Source organism: Dromiciops gliroides, chromosome X (assembly GCF_019393635.1).
Source record: "Dromiciops gliroides isolate mDroGli1 chromosome X, mDroGli1.pri, whole genome shotgun sequence".
Classification (NCBI taxonomy): domain Eukaryota; kingdom Metazoa; phylum Chordata; class Mammalia; order Microbiotheria; family Microbiotheriidae; genus Dromiciops; species Dromiciops gliroides.
Window position 1 is genome coordinate 79,674,472 of NC_057867.1, and position 16,033 is coordinate 79,690,504.

Below are 16,033 nucleotides of genomic sequence, written 5' to 3' on the forward strand. Positions count from 1 at the left end.
AGAGGATTGCATATGAAACTATAAATATCTATTCCTTACTGCTCTTTTTTGAAAGTATAAAAACATTTCCACATGTAACTTTCAAAACTGTTTTGCTTGTCAGCTCCCTGCTCAACTTCCTTCTATTTTCTTCTCTTCATTAAAAAAAGTTTCAGTGACCTTCTTTTATTTGCATCTCTATCTCCCCCCTCCCCATTAAAGAATGTATGCACAGTCAAACAAAACAAATACACCCAGTGAAATGACTTTATCTTAAAAGGGCCACCTTGTGTCCATCCCTTCTCTGTCTGGAGCCATTGGAAGAAAAGCTATGGCAGATATGGACAGCACCCTAAAAAGCAGAGACATCACCTTGTCCCACATTTTTATTGTGATCCGTACAATCATAGGCTTTATAGTGTTGTCAGTGAAGCAGAAGTAGATGTTTTTCTGGAACGCCCTTTGAGGTAGGATGGAATTTAGGGTCAAATTGATCGTGAGTTGTCCCAAAGGAATTACAAGACTCAGTGACTCAATTTCCCAAGTTTTATTGCAATACTGTGAGTGATCACAGGGAGAGAACCAGAAAAGTGGAAAGGTATCTCTCGAATAGTAAAAGGCAAGAGTTATATTTATAGTATGGATAAATTGATTATCAGTCTCATTATAATAATCTCCACCTTGGGGTGTTTCAGGGGAGGGCTTATCCTAATTTGGAGTTCCTGGGGTCCTAAGCCAACCCCCGAGGCGGGTACCTTTTTCTGTGGAGGTGTGTTTTGGGGGTTTACACGTCATAAGGTGAATCTGGGGACAAATTTGGCCTTTTCTGTGCATGTCTCTTTCTGGTTCCCATGGCTAATTTCAAAACATAGAAATTCTATACCCATGGCATTTTATCATTGTTATAGTCTTCAGGTCTCCTTGGCCTAGGTCCCTCTGTTCCCATTATGGGTACTGATTTATGTGGGTACGAAAACCCAGCATCCTACTTATAAGTAATCCATTAACTGGGGTCTGATTCCCTTTTGGAGCTAATATCTGAATTAAAGCTTGGGTCTTAGGTTTTTCTGTTAACCCTTTTTTGACCTCCTACATCACCTTGCTTTCTCTATAATCCAGTCTCTTTTAGTTGTGATTCTGAAATGATCTCCTATCTCTTAGCCTGTTTTCCAAGACAAATGTTTTTAATATTAGCTAGCTTCCATTTTCTTCATTTTGTCACTTTCGATTTTGCTGGAATGTTTCTTGCTGTCTCACTGAGGCACTGGGCTCTCTTAGCTCTCAGATACTCTTTCTGAGCCAGGGTTGGCCACTTTCTCTTCTACCTTTCCTTCCATTGCTTTTCTCCAGAGGTCTGATTCTAGTTCTTACCCCTTCCTTTCTTCTGTGTATTCCTGGAGCTAGCTGCTTGACCTCTGTCTGCACCAGAGCTCTCAGGGGATCCCTTGTTAATGTTTGAATTGGTGGGGTGGTGGTGGTGGTGGGGAATTTAAGGCCTTTGTTGCTGGACAACCTGAGCTCTGGAGCTGGAGCTTGATGGTGTCAGATTGTATTATTTGAGGTTTGTAAGGGGTCGCAGAAACTCCCACCTCCCACCGTAAAATAGCCACCTCATTGTCATTCAGCCTTGGCTTGAAGACCTGGGGCGGGGCAGTCTACTGCTGCCCCAAGACAATCTGGGCCACTTGGTGATAACTTTAGTCATTAGGAAGTTTCCCCTTGACATGCAGTTACCCTTTTGCAAATTTGCTGAGTCCGTTATTAAGAGTCACCTCCTCCTTCCTGGAAGCCATACCCCTTCTAATGCAGCCTGAGATCATTGCCTGGCAACCCTGCTGACTCATCGAATTTGTGGTCCACTCAAACCCCTAGCTCTTTTTCAGAAGAATTGCTGTCTCACCATGCTTCCCTTTCCTGTCCTCTTGAGTCTGAGGTTTTAGAATCCCACGTGAGTCTCATCTTGTTGAATTCAGCCTATTAGGATCATGTGGGATCTTGGCCCCTTCATCCAGTGTGTTATCCCTCCCACCTTGGGGGCATTTACAAATCTTGTGAGTGTGTTTTTATCCAAGTGTGCTTTTATTCAAGACATTGCTAAAAAGCTTGTTAAACAGCTCAGGGGATGTACAGATCCTTGAGATCTGACACCAGAGGTCTGCTTCCACAGCGACATGGAACTGGTCACCCGGCCATCTACCCCACTCACAATCATTTTCTTGTCTAGTCTCTCCCAGAACCAGGTGGGCCAAAAGCTGCAGCATCTCCCTCATCTACTGGGAGAAGGGGCTGGCGTGGCATGACCTGTTCTTGATGACGCCAACCTGGCTCTGGGTGATCTTTACTCACTGTCTCTTAGTGGATTGCTTCTAGAACTTTCTCAGGAATTAGAAGTCTGGCTCCCTGGTCCCTGAAAAGTTCTCTTCTTTAAAAAGAAAATCTCTCTCATCTGTGTTTTTGTCTCCTTCTTCCTCCCCCAGGTCTTCCTCTCTCCTTCTGTCTGTTTCTCTTTCTCCCATCTCCTCCCCCTTACTCCTCTCCCTTTCTCTGTTTCTTTCTTCCTCCTCCTGTGTCTCTTTCCCTTCCTTTTTCCTTCATCCTTCCTCTCTCAGGTTTTCTCTTTCTTTCTCTTTTTCTCTCTCCTTTCCTTTACCTCCAGCAATGTGTGTGGCAAGTAGGCCAGTTCTGCTTTTGAGGCTCTTTCTAACTCTTAAGAATTTGGGTACAGGGGGCAGCTAGGTGGCACAGTGGATAAAGCACCAGCCCTGGAGTCAGGAGGACCTGAATTCAAATTCGGCCTCAGATGCTTGACACTTACTAGTTGTGTGACCCTGGGCAAGTCACTTAACCCCAATTGCCTCACCAAAAAAATTTTTTTTAATTTTTAAAAAAAGAATTTGGGTATAGGGAGGAGGAGGAGGACATAGGGGAGATCCATTGGGCTCCTCAGCCATGGTGGTGGGGAATGGTCTGTGCAGAGGGTACCCAAGAGTGTTGGGGAGTATATGACTCATGTAGGGGCTCTCCTAAGATGGAAGAGTCCTCCCAATGTACCAATTATCTATTCCTGATAGCTTCTTCTCTGGCCTCATCCTTCTCGACTCTCTGCTCTGTTTGATACTATGCTCACCCTCTCCTCCTGGATAGGCCTTCCTCTCAAGGTTTCCATGACACTGTTCTCCTGCTTTGCCTCCTACCTGTTTGAGCACTCCTCGGTTGCTCTTGCTGGATGGACCAATCCATAACTGTTTATTTAGTGCTCACTGGGTGCCAGGCACCTTGATAAGCTCTGGGGATACACAGAAAGACAAAAAGCCAATTGGTCCCTGTACTTAAGGAGCCCCTGTTCTGATGGGGAGGCATGCCCACTTGTTGTGTAACTATGTACAGACCACGTTCTCTGCAGGAGAAATTAGAGGCTTAGATCTAAGAGGGAAAGTCAGCAGGAAGACCAGGAAAGGCTTCTTGCAGAAGGCAGACTAGTCGCTGACACCTGAAGAAAGGAGAAGGTGGGCTTTTAGCTGAGACAGGAAGGAGCACAGCAGGTGCAGATGAAGAGGGAGAAAGCCAGAGGAAATGCCCATACTTGGGAGACGGAGCATCCTGTTTGTGGAATAGCCAGACCACTGTCACTGGATTGAAGAGTACATGGACTGCAATGCAGTGTAAGAAGACTGGAGAGGGAGGAAGAAACCAGGTCCTGAAGACCTTTAGAAGCCAAACAAGATTTTACGTTGGATTCTGGAGGTATGGGACAGCTAGGGAGCTCAGTGGCTAAGAGCACTGGGCCTGTAGTCTGGAAGACCTAAGTTCAAATCCAGTCCCAGACTCTCAACTAGCTGTGTGCCCCTGGGCAAGTCACTTAACCACCATCTGCCTCAGTTTCCTCAGCTGTAAAATGGAGATAATAATAGCACTTACTTTGAAGGAGTTAAGATTTATAAAGGGCTTAGCATAGTGTTCTCCACTGGAGCTTATTGAATAGGGAGGTGACGTGGTTACACATGTGTTTTAGGGAAATCACTTTGATAGCTGGTTAGAGGATAGATTGGAGTGGGAAGACTTGAGGCAGGCAGAGCCCCCAGCAGCTATTGCAATAGTCCACATGTGAGGTGAATGGGGGCAGTATCAGAGGAGAGAAAGAGTTGTATTGGAGAGATATCACTAAGGTAGAAACGATAGGACTTGGCAACTTATTGGATATGTCTGGGGAGTGGGGGGTGGGGGTGTATGGTTCGAATGAGGAGGTGAGGCTGACACCTACATTTTGAGCCTGAATGACTGGGAGGATGCTGGTGACCCTGATAGTAACAGGGAAGTTGGAAAGCTGGGAGGGGTTAGGGGTGAGGTTGGAGATAATGAGTTTCATTTTGGAAATGTTGAATATTGCTATGAGATATCCAGTTCAGGACATCCAATGGAAAGTTGGTGATATGAGACTAGGCCGGAGAGGTTAGGTCTGGATAAATAGATTTGAGAATCATCAGCATAGAGATGGTTATTAAATCTATGGGAACTGATGAGATCACCAAGCAAAGTCATATAGAGGGACAAGAGAAGAGGGCCCAAGCCCCTTGGGGGACGCGCCTCTCTGCTCCCTGTTAGTGAATGTGACCTAGAAAAGGATCCAGCAAAGGACACTGAGGAGTGTTCAGAGAGGTGTTAGGAGAACCAGGAGAGAGGCGTGTCTCAAAAATCTGGAGTGAAGAGAATAGTAAGGACGAGACAGTGACCAACAGTAGCCAAGGCTGTAGAGAGGTCAAGAAGAATGAGGACTGAGAAAGGGCCACTGGCTTTGGCAATGAGTCGGACTCTTCATGACCATGTGCAAGTCATTTCACCTCAGGGCATAAAAGGTACAGATGTGCATTGGAGAGAATTTTCTCAATGAAATTATAAGTCTAGCTCTTATCCTTAATATCTTCCTTTTGTTATGGGAGAAATATCTCCTCTTTGAGTTCATGTGGTAGGTTATTGCTGCTGAAATGAATCTACCACAACACGGAAATTAGAGAGGTAAGAAAAACCTAGGTTTCATTATGCTTAAGCACAGATTCAGGCTTCAGGGGGAAAAATAACCCTGAACCAATATTAGAATTTTCTGATAAGCTTTTTTTTTCTGATAAACTTTTATAGAGGAAATTACATCAGAGAGACATAGAGCTAATTCTTTTATAAATTGCAATCCTCTTAGGTGATAAAAGTTAGAAAAAGACAGATTCATAATCTCATACTTCAATGTCATAAAAGTTGAACAAACTTAATTAAGCAGAGTCATAATCTCATTTATCCCCTAAGGAAAAAACCTAGTTAAATAGACTCTATAGGTAAAGGAAAGTTGGGTTACAGATTAAATTGCATTTAAAGAGTTCATAATATCCTAAAGGGATTTACTCTGGTTATCTTGCCCCCAAGATAATGAAGGAATTGAGGACAAATCGGATTCTTCTTCTTGGGAAGGTCAAATTCCCCTTTGTCATCTCTCTGAGTGATGTCAAACAGCCTTCCCTTTACACCATTATTCCATGAGTCAGGTTTTGATAAGGTGAAAAGATGGGCTTTCAGTTAACTGACCAAAAGTTGAAGGAAGAATGGCCCCGAGCCCCAGATAACAAAAAATTAACAAAAAGAAACTCCAAATCAAAAACTCCCACAGTAGTTTTCCCCATTTTGATCACAGAGAGGTCTGCAATATCTTTCTTTACACACGTTATAAATTGGTATGTTCACATTAGAATTTGGGCACTGAACACAAGCAACAGGAAACATTAAAGCAGGAGTGCCACAGTAATGATCACCTATATTGAATACCAAGAGGTCTCCTAGATCCAACTTGTTCCTGGTAACCCACTCCAAACATCCATTTAATCAGCTTATTTCATCTTGCATCTTAGCTGTCCCATGTAATCATCTGATCTTAGGAAACATTTTCCCTTGGAAATTCTGGAGTAGGCTTTGTTCCCAGGGTAGTTTGGGGGAGGAGTTCCTCCCAGCAGATACACTAATCTGGTTCCAAATGACTTGCAGAAGTTCCCTAGGTAATGCTACTAAAAACTTCTAGTGCTAAGATTCAATACAATTTAGAAAGACCTAATATGACCTCTTAGTTTTGGCCTTCTAGTAATTAGTTCATGTGGTGAAAACCAGTTCAGATCTTATGGAGCTAACCTTATTTACAACAGAGCTATAAGAAGAACATCAAATTAGGAACCCATAATTCTCCCCGAAAAGTTCAGAGAACTTCTGTCTAAACATCCCACTTGCCTTTTTTACCTGAACCATGTCCCTTATGTGGACAATGCTATTTACAGAGTAAAGGAAGAATTTTTTTTAATAAAAGTATTTTATTATTTTCCAGTTACATGTAGAGATAGTTTTCAACATTTGTTTTTATAAGATTTCCAATTTCAAATTTTTCTCCCTCCTTCCCCACCCAAGACAGCAAGTAATCTGATATAGGTTATATATGTACAATCACATTAAATGTATTTCTGCATTAGTCATGTTATAAGAGAAGAATCAGAGCAAAAAGGAAAAACCTCAAAAACGAAAAACAACAGCACCAAAACCAAAGGAAATAGTATGGTTCAATTAGCATCCATATTCCACAGTTCTTTTTTTCTGGATTTGGAGAGCCTTTCCCATCATGAGTCCTTTAGAACTTTCTTGTACCAATGTATTGGTGAGAAGAATCTAGTCTATCACAGTTGAGCAACACAAAATGTTGATGATACTGTGTACAATGTTCTCCTGGTTCTGCTCATCTCACTCATCAGTTCATGCAAGTCCTTCCAGGTTTCTCTGAACTCCTGCTCATCATTTCTTACAGCACATTAGAATTCCATCACATTACCATACCACAACTTGTTCAGCCATTCCCCAATTGATGGACAGACCCTCAATTTCCAATTCCGTGCCACCACAGAAAGAGCAGCTATAGATATTTTTGTACATGTGGGTCTTTTTCCCTTTTTTATTATCTCTTTGGGAAAAAGACCCCAAAGTGGTATTGCTGGGTCAGAGGGTATGCACAACTTTATAGCCCTTTGGACATAATTCCAAATTGCTCTCCAGAATGGTTGGATCAGTTCACAGCTCCACCAACAATGCATTAGTGTTCCAATTTTTCCACAGCTTCTCCAACATTTATTATTTTTGTGAAGAAAGAATATTAAAAAGGGTCCATGAAGTCCTGACTTAGAAAACAAGCCCTCTGTCTCTTAATATCATCAGAGAAAAACTTCAAAACAGGAAAAAATATTTAAAATTTTCTTTACAATTATTAATGCAATTTTATATGTAAAATTCTTAATCCAGTTTTGAGAACTTATTATTAAAACATAATGAGGGGGATAGAGCACCGGCCCTGGAGTCAGGAGTACCTGAGTTCAAATCCGGCCTCAGACACTTAACACTTACTAGCTGTGTGACCCTAGGCAAGTCACTTAATCCCAATTGCCTCACTTAAAAAAAAAAAAAAGAATTAAAAAAAAACACATAATGAGGGGGCAGCTAGGTGGCGCAGTGGATAAATCACCAGCCTGGGATTCAGGAGGACCTGAGTTCAAATCCAGCCTCAGACACTTGACACTTACTAGCTGTGTGACCCTGGGCAAGTCACTTAACCCTCATTGCCCTGAAAAACAAACAAACATAATGAAAGCCTATGTATCCCTGGGGGAAAAAGGAAGAAAGAAAAAATTCATCTATGTATATTACTTTGTTCTACTTTTTCAGCCTTTTCTTTCAGGATCAATCAAAAAATTAAAATACTGCCTAGGAACATTGTGTTTACTTGTCCTATTGTCAAGAGTCTGGAATAAAATGTATTATACTTCAGCTATGAATCACCTTTGTGAAGAAGGAAATGTTATCAGTTTTCTGGAATCAAGATTGATCATTTTTTTAAAAATCTCATTTACATTACTGTAGTCATTGTGTGTGTGTGTGTGTGTGTGTGTGTGTGTATTCTGGTTCTTATTTCACTCTGCTCCTGTTTCTAAAAATCTCTCCAAGTTTCTCTAAATTTTTAATGTTCTTACTGCATAATAGTATTTCATTACATTTCTAGACCACAACTGAACTGTGGCTTTGTAGATAAAGTTTGCTTAAAGAATGCATGTCTGCCTAAACTATATTTGAATATCTTTTTTGTTAGTGTCCTGAGCATTTTGCCAATCTTTACTTTGTTCTTTATTTGGTTATAATGATTTCCTGAAATAGAGCACTCAGATTTTTTTTTCTCACATTTTTCTGTTTAAAGAGATTGGTAAAGCTTAACTTCCCCTTTGTCATCTCTTTTTTTTCTTTGTCATTTATTTATTTATTTTTGGGGGGCAGGGGAATGAGGGTTGTGACTTGCCCATGGTCACACAGCTAGTAAGTGTCAAGTGTCTGAGGCCGGATTTGAACTCAGGTACTCCTGACTCCAGGGCTGGTGCTCTATCCACTGCGCCACCTAGCTGCCCCTTTAACTTCTCTTTTTGAGCCGTTCTTTTCATTCTATTACTTTCATTTGTAGTATTCTTATATCTTCTGATGTACTAGTTTAATAACCCATTCAAAAAAGGAGATAAAGTTGATCTGGTATGACCCGACTTTGACAAGAGAATTCTGATGGCTCTTTGTAATCACTACATCTTTCTTGAGATGTTCACTAACCCTAATGTTTTCTGGGAATAGAAGTCAAACTCTCTGGCCTGTAGTTTGCAGACTGTTCTCTTCCCTCTTTTGAAAATCTGGGCAGGCTGACAATGGTGCAGTAATCCCACTTTTCAGTTCTATCGGGACTTAAGGACATTGTTCATTTGGACTTGAATTCATCAAGGGCGTCCAGAGTCTTTCTTGTTATTGCCTTCCTGATCTTGAGTATCAACTCCCTGTTAACCTTCTCCACCCCACTCCCCCCTCCAGTTGTCCAGTGCAAAGGTTATTCTTCTTGGCAGAGAAAACAAATGCAAAACAAATTCCTTGAAACAAATATGCAGAGTCAAGCAAAATTAATTCTCCTATGGTTGTATGCAAATATTTCTATGGCTCATTCTCTCCTGGAAATATATCACCTCTCTGTCCTGGAGAGCATGTGACATCACTGGTCCTCAGGCATCATGGCTGCTCATGTTTTTACGTTGTTGGGAGTGTGTAAATTGCTTTCCTGTTTCTTCTCATTTCACTCATCAGTATATAAAGGTCCTTAGAATTGTTCATTTGTATGATATCCATGTTCAGCTGGTTCTACTTACTTCTCTGCAGTAGTTCATACAAATCTCTCCATGACTTTTTAAAAATTTATTCACTCATTTCTCTTTTTTGGGGGGGGGTAAATTTTACACTTAAATAGAATGAAAATTGGAAAAAAAAACACTGACATGTACACAGCAGAACATAGGAGAGGATTCAATATAAAACAAATTTCCATTTCAAGAAAACCTATATAATAAACACTACACTATTCATGTATTTCTTATCAGCACTTTAATATGCCACAACTTGTTCAGTCATTCCTCAGTTGATGGACATCCAGTTTTTTGCCACCACATAAAGAGCCACTCTGAGTATTTTTGTACATATAGGACCTTTACTTCATTCTCTGATCTCTTTTGTGGTATTGCTTGATCAAAGGGCACACATGTTTAGTAATGTTTTGTAAATAGTTCTAAATCATTGTCCACAATTGATATACCCATTCACAGCCTTACCAACAGTGCCTCAATGTGTCTGTTTTCCCCATGGCCCCTGTAACATTTTTATTTTCATTTTTGTCATCCTTGAGGTTCTAATGGGACTGAGATGGAATCTCAGAATTACTTTAATTTGCATTTATCTAATTAGTACTGATTTTTAAAATATGATTATACATAGTTTGGGATTTTTCTCTTGAGAACTGCCTGTTTATATACCCTTAGGTCATTTGTCAGTTGGAAAATGGCTCTTATTTTTATAATTTGAATAATTTCCCTATATATTTTGGAATTGAGATCTTTATCAGATTTTTGCAAAGATTCTCCCCCCTCCCAGTTAATTGTTTCCCTTTTAATTTTAGTTTTATTGGATTTGTGCAAAATTTTAAAATTTTTGTGTAATCAAAATAATCCATTTTATCTTCTGTTATCCCCTCTATACTTTGTTTTGTCCTTAACTATTTTTGTCTCCATAGATCTGATGGGTAATTTTTTCCACGTTTCTCTAATTTGTTTATGATGTGACCTTTTTATATTTAGGTCATATACCCATTTGGAGCTTACCTTGGTGGAAGGTGTGAGGTGTTGATCTAAATCTAATTTCTATCTTGCTGTATAGTTTATCAGCAATTTTTGTCAAATGATGAGCCACGAGCCCTCATCCCAGCAGTTGGGGTCTTTGGGTTTATCAAATACTAGGGTATTGGTTCTAATTCCATATAATTAAATCAGCATTGGAGTTAGGAGGACCTTCACAACAATCCTGGGAGGTAGGTGCTATTGTGATCCCCATTTTATAGATGAGAAAACTGAGGTAGACAGATGTCAAATGATTTGTCTAACGTCGTGAACTCAGGTCTTCTCATTCCAGGCCTTGTACTCTATCCATTGCACCAGCTAGCTGCATCAAGGCTGAAGAGATAGAATAGATAGCATCTCCTTGAGGGCAGGGACTTAGATATCTCTGTATCCTCATCACCCAGCCTTCAGCATAGCAGACCCTTAAATGTTTGTTGAATTTATATGATACCAACAATATTGTAAAGACAAACAAGTGTCAACACAGTGGCCCACCACAATTGCAAAGGACTCCTGATGAAACAAGCTCTCTGCCTCCAGAGAGAGAGAGATGGAATGAACTCAGGGCAGATGGAGGCGTATTTTCTTTTCCTTCTCCCTTTTTTTTTGACAAGGCTAATGTGGGAGAGCAGCCATGTTTGTAATAGGCTTTGTTTTTCTTGCCTTCTCAATGGGTAGCAGAGGAGGGTGTGGGAGGAAGAGAATTCAAAACTGAAAAGAAAATAGAATTGAAATTTTGAGTCATCTTTGTAGAGATGTTAATTGAATGGAGAAGAGTGGAGGAGATTGCCAAGAGTGAAAGTGTTGAGAGAGGAGGGCCCAGGCCAGGCTATAGTTATGTTTTGGGGGTAGGAAGAGAATGACTAACAATAACTAGTGAAACTGGAAACCCTGGCCAAGGCATTTGGAGACTTGGCTCTGGGCCTGGCTTACCCAAAGTCACTTTGCCCCCTCTAAGCCTCAGTGTCTCCGTCTTAAAAATGGGGCCAATAGGACTTTACAAAGAGATTGTAGAACAGAATCATCTAGTTCCTTTCATTTTACAGGTGAAACAGCTTATCCAGGGTCACAAGAGGTAGGAAGTAGCAAGCCAGTGTTTAGACCTAGGTTCTCTTAACTCCCCAGTTTATGGAGCCCTTTGGTTTGCCATCACATCTTTTTCCCCAGCTTGCCTTTGGAAATTCCTTGTGAGTCAGAGTTGTTTCATTCATTATATTTGTTTCCCTAGCATCTAGCACAAGACCTGGCACATAGCAGGTACTTGGTAAGTGCTGGTGGATTGATTGAAATTTAGCAAAGTCAATTACTATGGCTCTGCCTGCTACCTTCTGGGCACTTGGTCCCCAGCAGGAAGGAGGGAAGGGAGACCAAAGTCAGTTCATCATCATTAAACTGTATTCAGTTTCACCTTAATGTTCTTGCTGTTTCCATTGTTGTGGTTATTGTGTCTGTTGTTTTCTTGGCTCTGCTTGCTTTGCTCTGCATCAGTTCATGTAGCTCTTTTCTAGGTTTTTTGGATCCCTTCCTAGTTGTCATTGTCTGTGGTTGGCTTAGCAATCTCCCATTTATATCCAGTACTCTTGTCCTTACAGCATGCTGCCTCCAACCAGGAGAGAAGGGTATCCTTGAAGACAAAAATATAATCATGAGAACAGCCGGGTTACCCTGGTGCAAATGCTGCACCAAGGGGCTCATGGAGGCTGGATCTGAGGGGAGGCCAGGTTACAAAGGAATTGAGGAGTGCTTAGTGAGAGGGTGGAGGCTGGGAGCTGTAAAGGGACTGAGATATAGGACAACAGCTGGAGAAGGCAGCAAGGTCAAGGAATGCTTTCTTCAGGACTAGGCGGGTCTGAGGTTTTTGGTAGGTGGGAGAGAAGAGGGAATGATTGATAGTCCAAGTTCCTACAGGTGGCAGAATCATGGAATTCAGACCTTCAAAATGGCCTTGGAGAGCTAGGCTGTCATCCACGTGTTATAGGGGAGCTCAGGTCCAGAATCACAGAGCTGGGATTTTACCCCCAGGCCCTTGGACTGGAAATTTGACACTTTGAGGAGCTCAGGGTTATTGATGTAGTTGGAGAACGGATCTGAGAGGGCTGAGGAAATAGGCCCAGAGGAGGAAAGTGATTTGTTCAGTCACATAGTGAGCAGATTTGAACCCAGATCTTCTGACTTCAACAAGAATCAAATGCAGTCGGTGAAGGAGTGGGGAAATGATGAGAAGAGAAGGGTCATTGTCTAGTAAAAAGGGCAAGTTCTAGTTAAAGAGCATGAAATCCAAATGGACCCAGTCAGCAAGATTTTATGACTCCCTGCAACAGTGCACACCTCTAGAGGGAGGATGAGGGCAGGGCGTTGGAGCCAGAACTAGGTAACAGTTGAAAGTCCATAGAGGGCACGAAGTACATTGTGAAGAATGCTGACTCCAGAGTCAAGGTTTTGAAGGGAAGAAAGTGAAGCATGAACATTGGTGATATGCTGGTGGAGGCCTAAGCTGGTAGGTTCCACAGTGAGAGAAGTGACGGTCACATGGGTCCCAAGTATGACCAACCCTTGGGGAACGTGGAAAAGTCCCTTCTCTAATGGCCTTAACTCTAATGGCCGCTTTGTGCTTCTCAGGTTGCTTCCTTTCCCTCAAATGCTGTGACCGAGGACATATACACCAATGGGTCTGCTGCACCAGCTAGTCCTGGACCAGGCCAAGGCAGCCAGCGTGAGCCACGGAAAGTCCGCTTCATTCAGTTTGAGAAAGTCACTGAGGAACCCATGGTGAGCTAACTAGTGACCCTCCCTGCTTCCTCCCTTTTCCTCTTCCCCTCCCTTCTCCCTTCCTCCTCTCCCTCTCTCCTCCAGTATAGACCAGATTTAGATGGAGTATGGTGGGTAAAAACCTTGAGCTGTAATTTAAGGCCTTTCCTCACCCCCAACACATGCTCACGGGCCCCTTCTTGCAGGGGCATTTCCTGGGCTGGAAATAGGAAGCCTTAGAAAGTTTCTTGTCCAGTTACTGAATCCCTGCCCCCTCAAACTATATTGAGTCCAGAGACCTGTTATGATATAGTGAAGGGAACCCTGGCCAAGGCATTTTGAGACTTGGCTCTGGGCCTGGCTCACCCAAAGTCACTTTGCCCTCTCTGAGCCTCAGTGTCTCCATATTTAAAATGGGGCTGATAGGACTTTACGATAGCTCCTCCAGGTAGCTTGGTGATGGTGAACAAGCTGTTTTGGGGGACAAGCTTGGCACAGCACATCTTCTGTAATGTGAAGTGCCTTGTACATTTCACTTTCTTCCAGGGAATTACTCTGAAGCTGAATGAGAAACAGTCCTGCATGGTGGCCAGAATTCTCCATGGAGGCATGATTCACAGACAAGGTAGTTCTTGGTGCTGACCTAGGAGAGCCCTTCTCTGCTGTGGGGGAGGGGAATGTGCTCGTTGCCCAGTGGGGGATGATGGGGGAACAACCCCTAGACCTAATACTGGGAGCAGTCCCAAAGTCATCTTTAGCAGCCCAGTTGACCAGTCCACCTTGTACGTCTGGTAGCAGGCAGTCAGCAGACACTTACTAAATGCCCTGCGCTGAGCTAAGCTCCCGGACACAGTGAAAGGCAGAGGCACAGTCCCTGCCCTCAAGGACCCTACAGTATAATGTAATGTGCCAAGTGTTGTGTGGAACACAGATATTTCTACAAGTGATCCCTGACTCAAGTGTACCAGCTGGAAAAGAAGTGTTGCAAACCTGAAACAATTCACAAACAATCCAAGGTTGTGTCTACTGTGGGTGGGTGCCCCACCCTGTGGCTCACCTGGGTTCAAGTTCAGCCTCTGATGCCTACAGACTATATGAGTCTGGACAAGTTCTTTTGTGGAGCTGTCAGCTACTGGGCTGCAAAGGGAGAGGCAGCAAAAACAAAAACAAGTCATTGAGTGTTAAACTGTGTGGCCCAGAGGAGAAACTCTGGGATTGAGAAACTGCAGAGGACAGCTGAAGCTGAATGGGGATGAAGCTTGAGCTGGGCCTAGGAGGGTTGGGGGATATGAGGGAGGGCAGAGGGAAGAGACTAGCACTCAGGCTGGAGGGCACCTCCTGTGCCTGGATTGGCCCTGGACCGAGGCCCTGTGCCCCAGCATTTGCTCTGAAGCGTAGCCTGGACCGGGAAGGGGCAGTGCCTTACCCAGGGGTCACTCAGCCAATACATGGCTGTTTGCAAATGGAAACACGAGGCTGCACTTCTTGACTTCCTGCCCTCTCCTTGCTTTCCCCAGCTTGGTGTGTCTTTGACTTTTTCCCCTTTCCTCTGGTCCCCCTGCCCCTGACTCCTTCTGTCCTTTGCCTCCCAAGTACCCATGAAGGCACCAAGAATGCCAGTTACTCTGCAAAGGTGTCTTTCTTTTTTATAGCATCATGGCTTTTTTTGCTCTTGGATTTGGCGAGATGCTGGCGTGCTCCCAGGGTTGATTCTTTCCTATTTCTCTCTCCCTCCTTGGTATTTCCCCCATGGGCTCACATACCCCACAGAAACCACTTACAATTCCAGGAGGATGGGAGCATTTTTGCCTCCATGCGGAGGCAGATGCCTCGACTGTGCTGTCTGTTGGGGAGGGGAAGGGAATGGAAGAGCTGGAAGTCTCGCGCTTGCACCCCCTGGTGGCTGGTGCCTGCACGGCATTGGTTTTATAGTGGTGGGGATGTTAAGTTTTCTCTCTGCCTATTTCCTCTCCTTAGTTCCTTTTCTCTCCCTGGCAGGCTCCCTTCACGTGGGAGATGAAATCTTGGAAATCAATGGCATGAGTGTGACGAACCACTCTGTGGATCAGCTGCAGAAGGTGATGGTAGGTATGGGGTTGGGGGTGGTTAGCACCCAGCAGTCCTAAGCCCATCATGGCTTTGGGGGCCCATTGAGTGGCTGCTTCGGGAAGGTGAATGTTGCTCACCCTTTCTTGGTATATATAAAATATGTATAAACATATGAGTCAGGAGCTTGCTCCAGGTTTCTGAGAGGGAGCACTAAGGTTCACTGGCCAATAGATTGCAAGGATTTGCCCTTCAAAGCGTTTGCATTGGTCCATTGCTACCCCATGAACACCTACAGGCACAGTTGGTAACCACAGTACACGGCACAGCAGTTACTATACGCAGTGATCAACAGCTTGGGGGGGGGGGAGGGGGACTGTCTCCTTGTTTCTTCCATTATACCTGAGGACACTGAGAAACTCAACAAATCTATCTGTATTAATCATTCCTGCATTTGCTTTGTGTTTCCTCTCCCTTTGTCCAATAGAAAGAAACCAAAGGAATGATCTCATTAAAAGTGATTCCCAACCAGCAAAGCCGTCTCCCTGCTCTCCAGGTAGGTGTGTTCACAGAGAACGAAGGCCACACTAGTAGCTTGGCCCCTTGAGGTTGGCTTGTGCTAGGCCTGGGACTCTTAGACAAGTTGGATGTGGAGGTGCTGAGGGGAAGGCCTCTGGCAATCTCTGTTCCCTAGTGGGAAGGGACCATGTTCATGGGAAGGATCGTTATCGCAGGCCAGGACACTCTGGGTAGGTGGGTGGTAGGTAGATGGCGAGGAGTGGAGTAGCAGGCAAGACTTGGAGTCAAGGAAACCCGGGTTCACATTCTGCTTCTCACGCTTAGTGGCTTCACTGCCCTTGGTGAAGCATGTAGGAAACCTTAACCTCAGTTTCCTGATTTATAAAATGAAGGAGTTAGTCAAGACAGTCCTTAAAGTCCCCAGCAGCTCTAAATTTGTGATACACTGAACTCTGTGACTAAGAAGTATTAATTAAGTGCTGGCA

The 16,033-nt window shown here is 43.3% G+C and overlaps 1 protein-coding gene across 3 annotated transcripts in view; it reads left to right on the forward strand.

Annotated features, from left to right (window-relative positions):
* The window catches only part of MPP1 (MAGUK p55 scaffold protein 1), a 70,490-nt gene that overhangs the window by 26,919 nt on the left and 27,538 nt on the right, over positions 1-16,033 (forward strand). For all 3 annotated transcript variants that reach the window (XM_043974529.1, XM_043974528.1, XM_043974527.1), the window contains 4 exons: positions 12,855-13,004; positions 13,530-13,608; positions 14,982-15,067; positions 15,517-15,585. In XM_043974529.1, coding sequence (XP_043830464.1) covers positions 13,002-13,004; positions 13,530-13,608; positions 14,982-15,067; positions 15,517-15,585 — 237 coding nt within the window. In that variant the 5' untranslated portion in view covers positions 12,855-13,001. The remainder of the gene's footprint in view (positions 1-12,854; positions 13,005-13,529; positions 13,609-14,981; positions 15,068-15,516; positions 15,586-16,033) is intronic.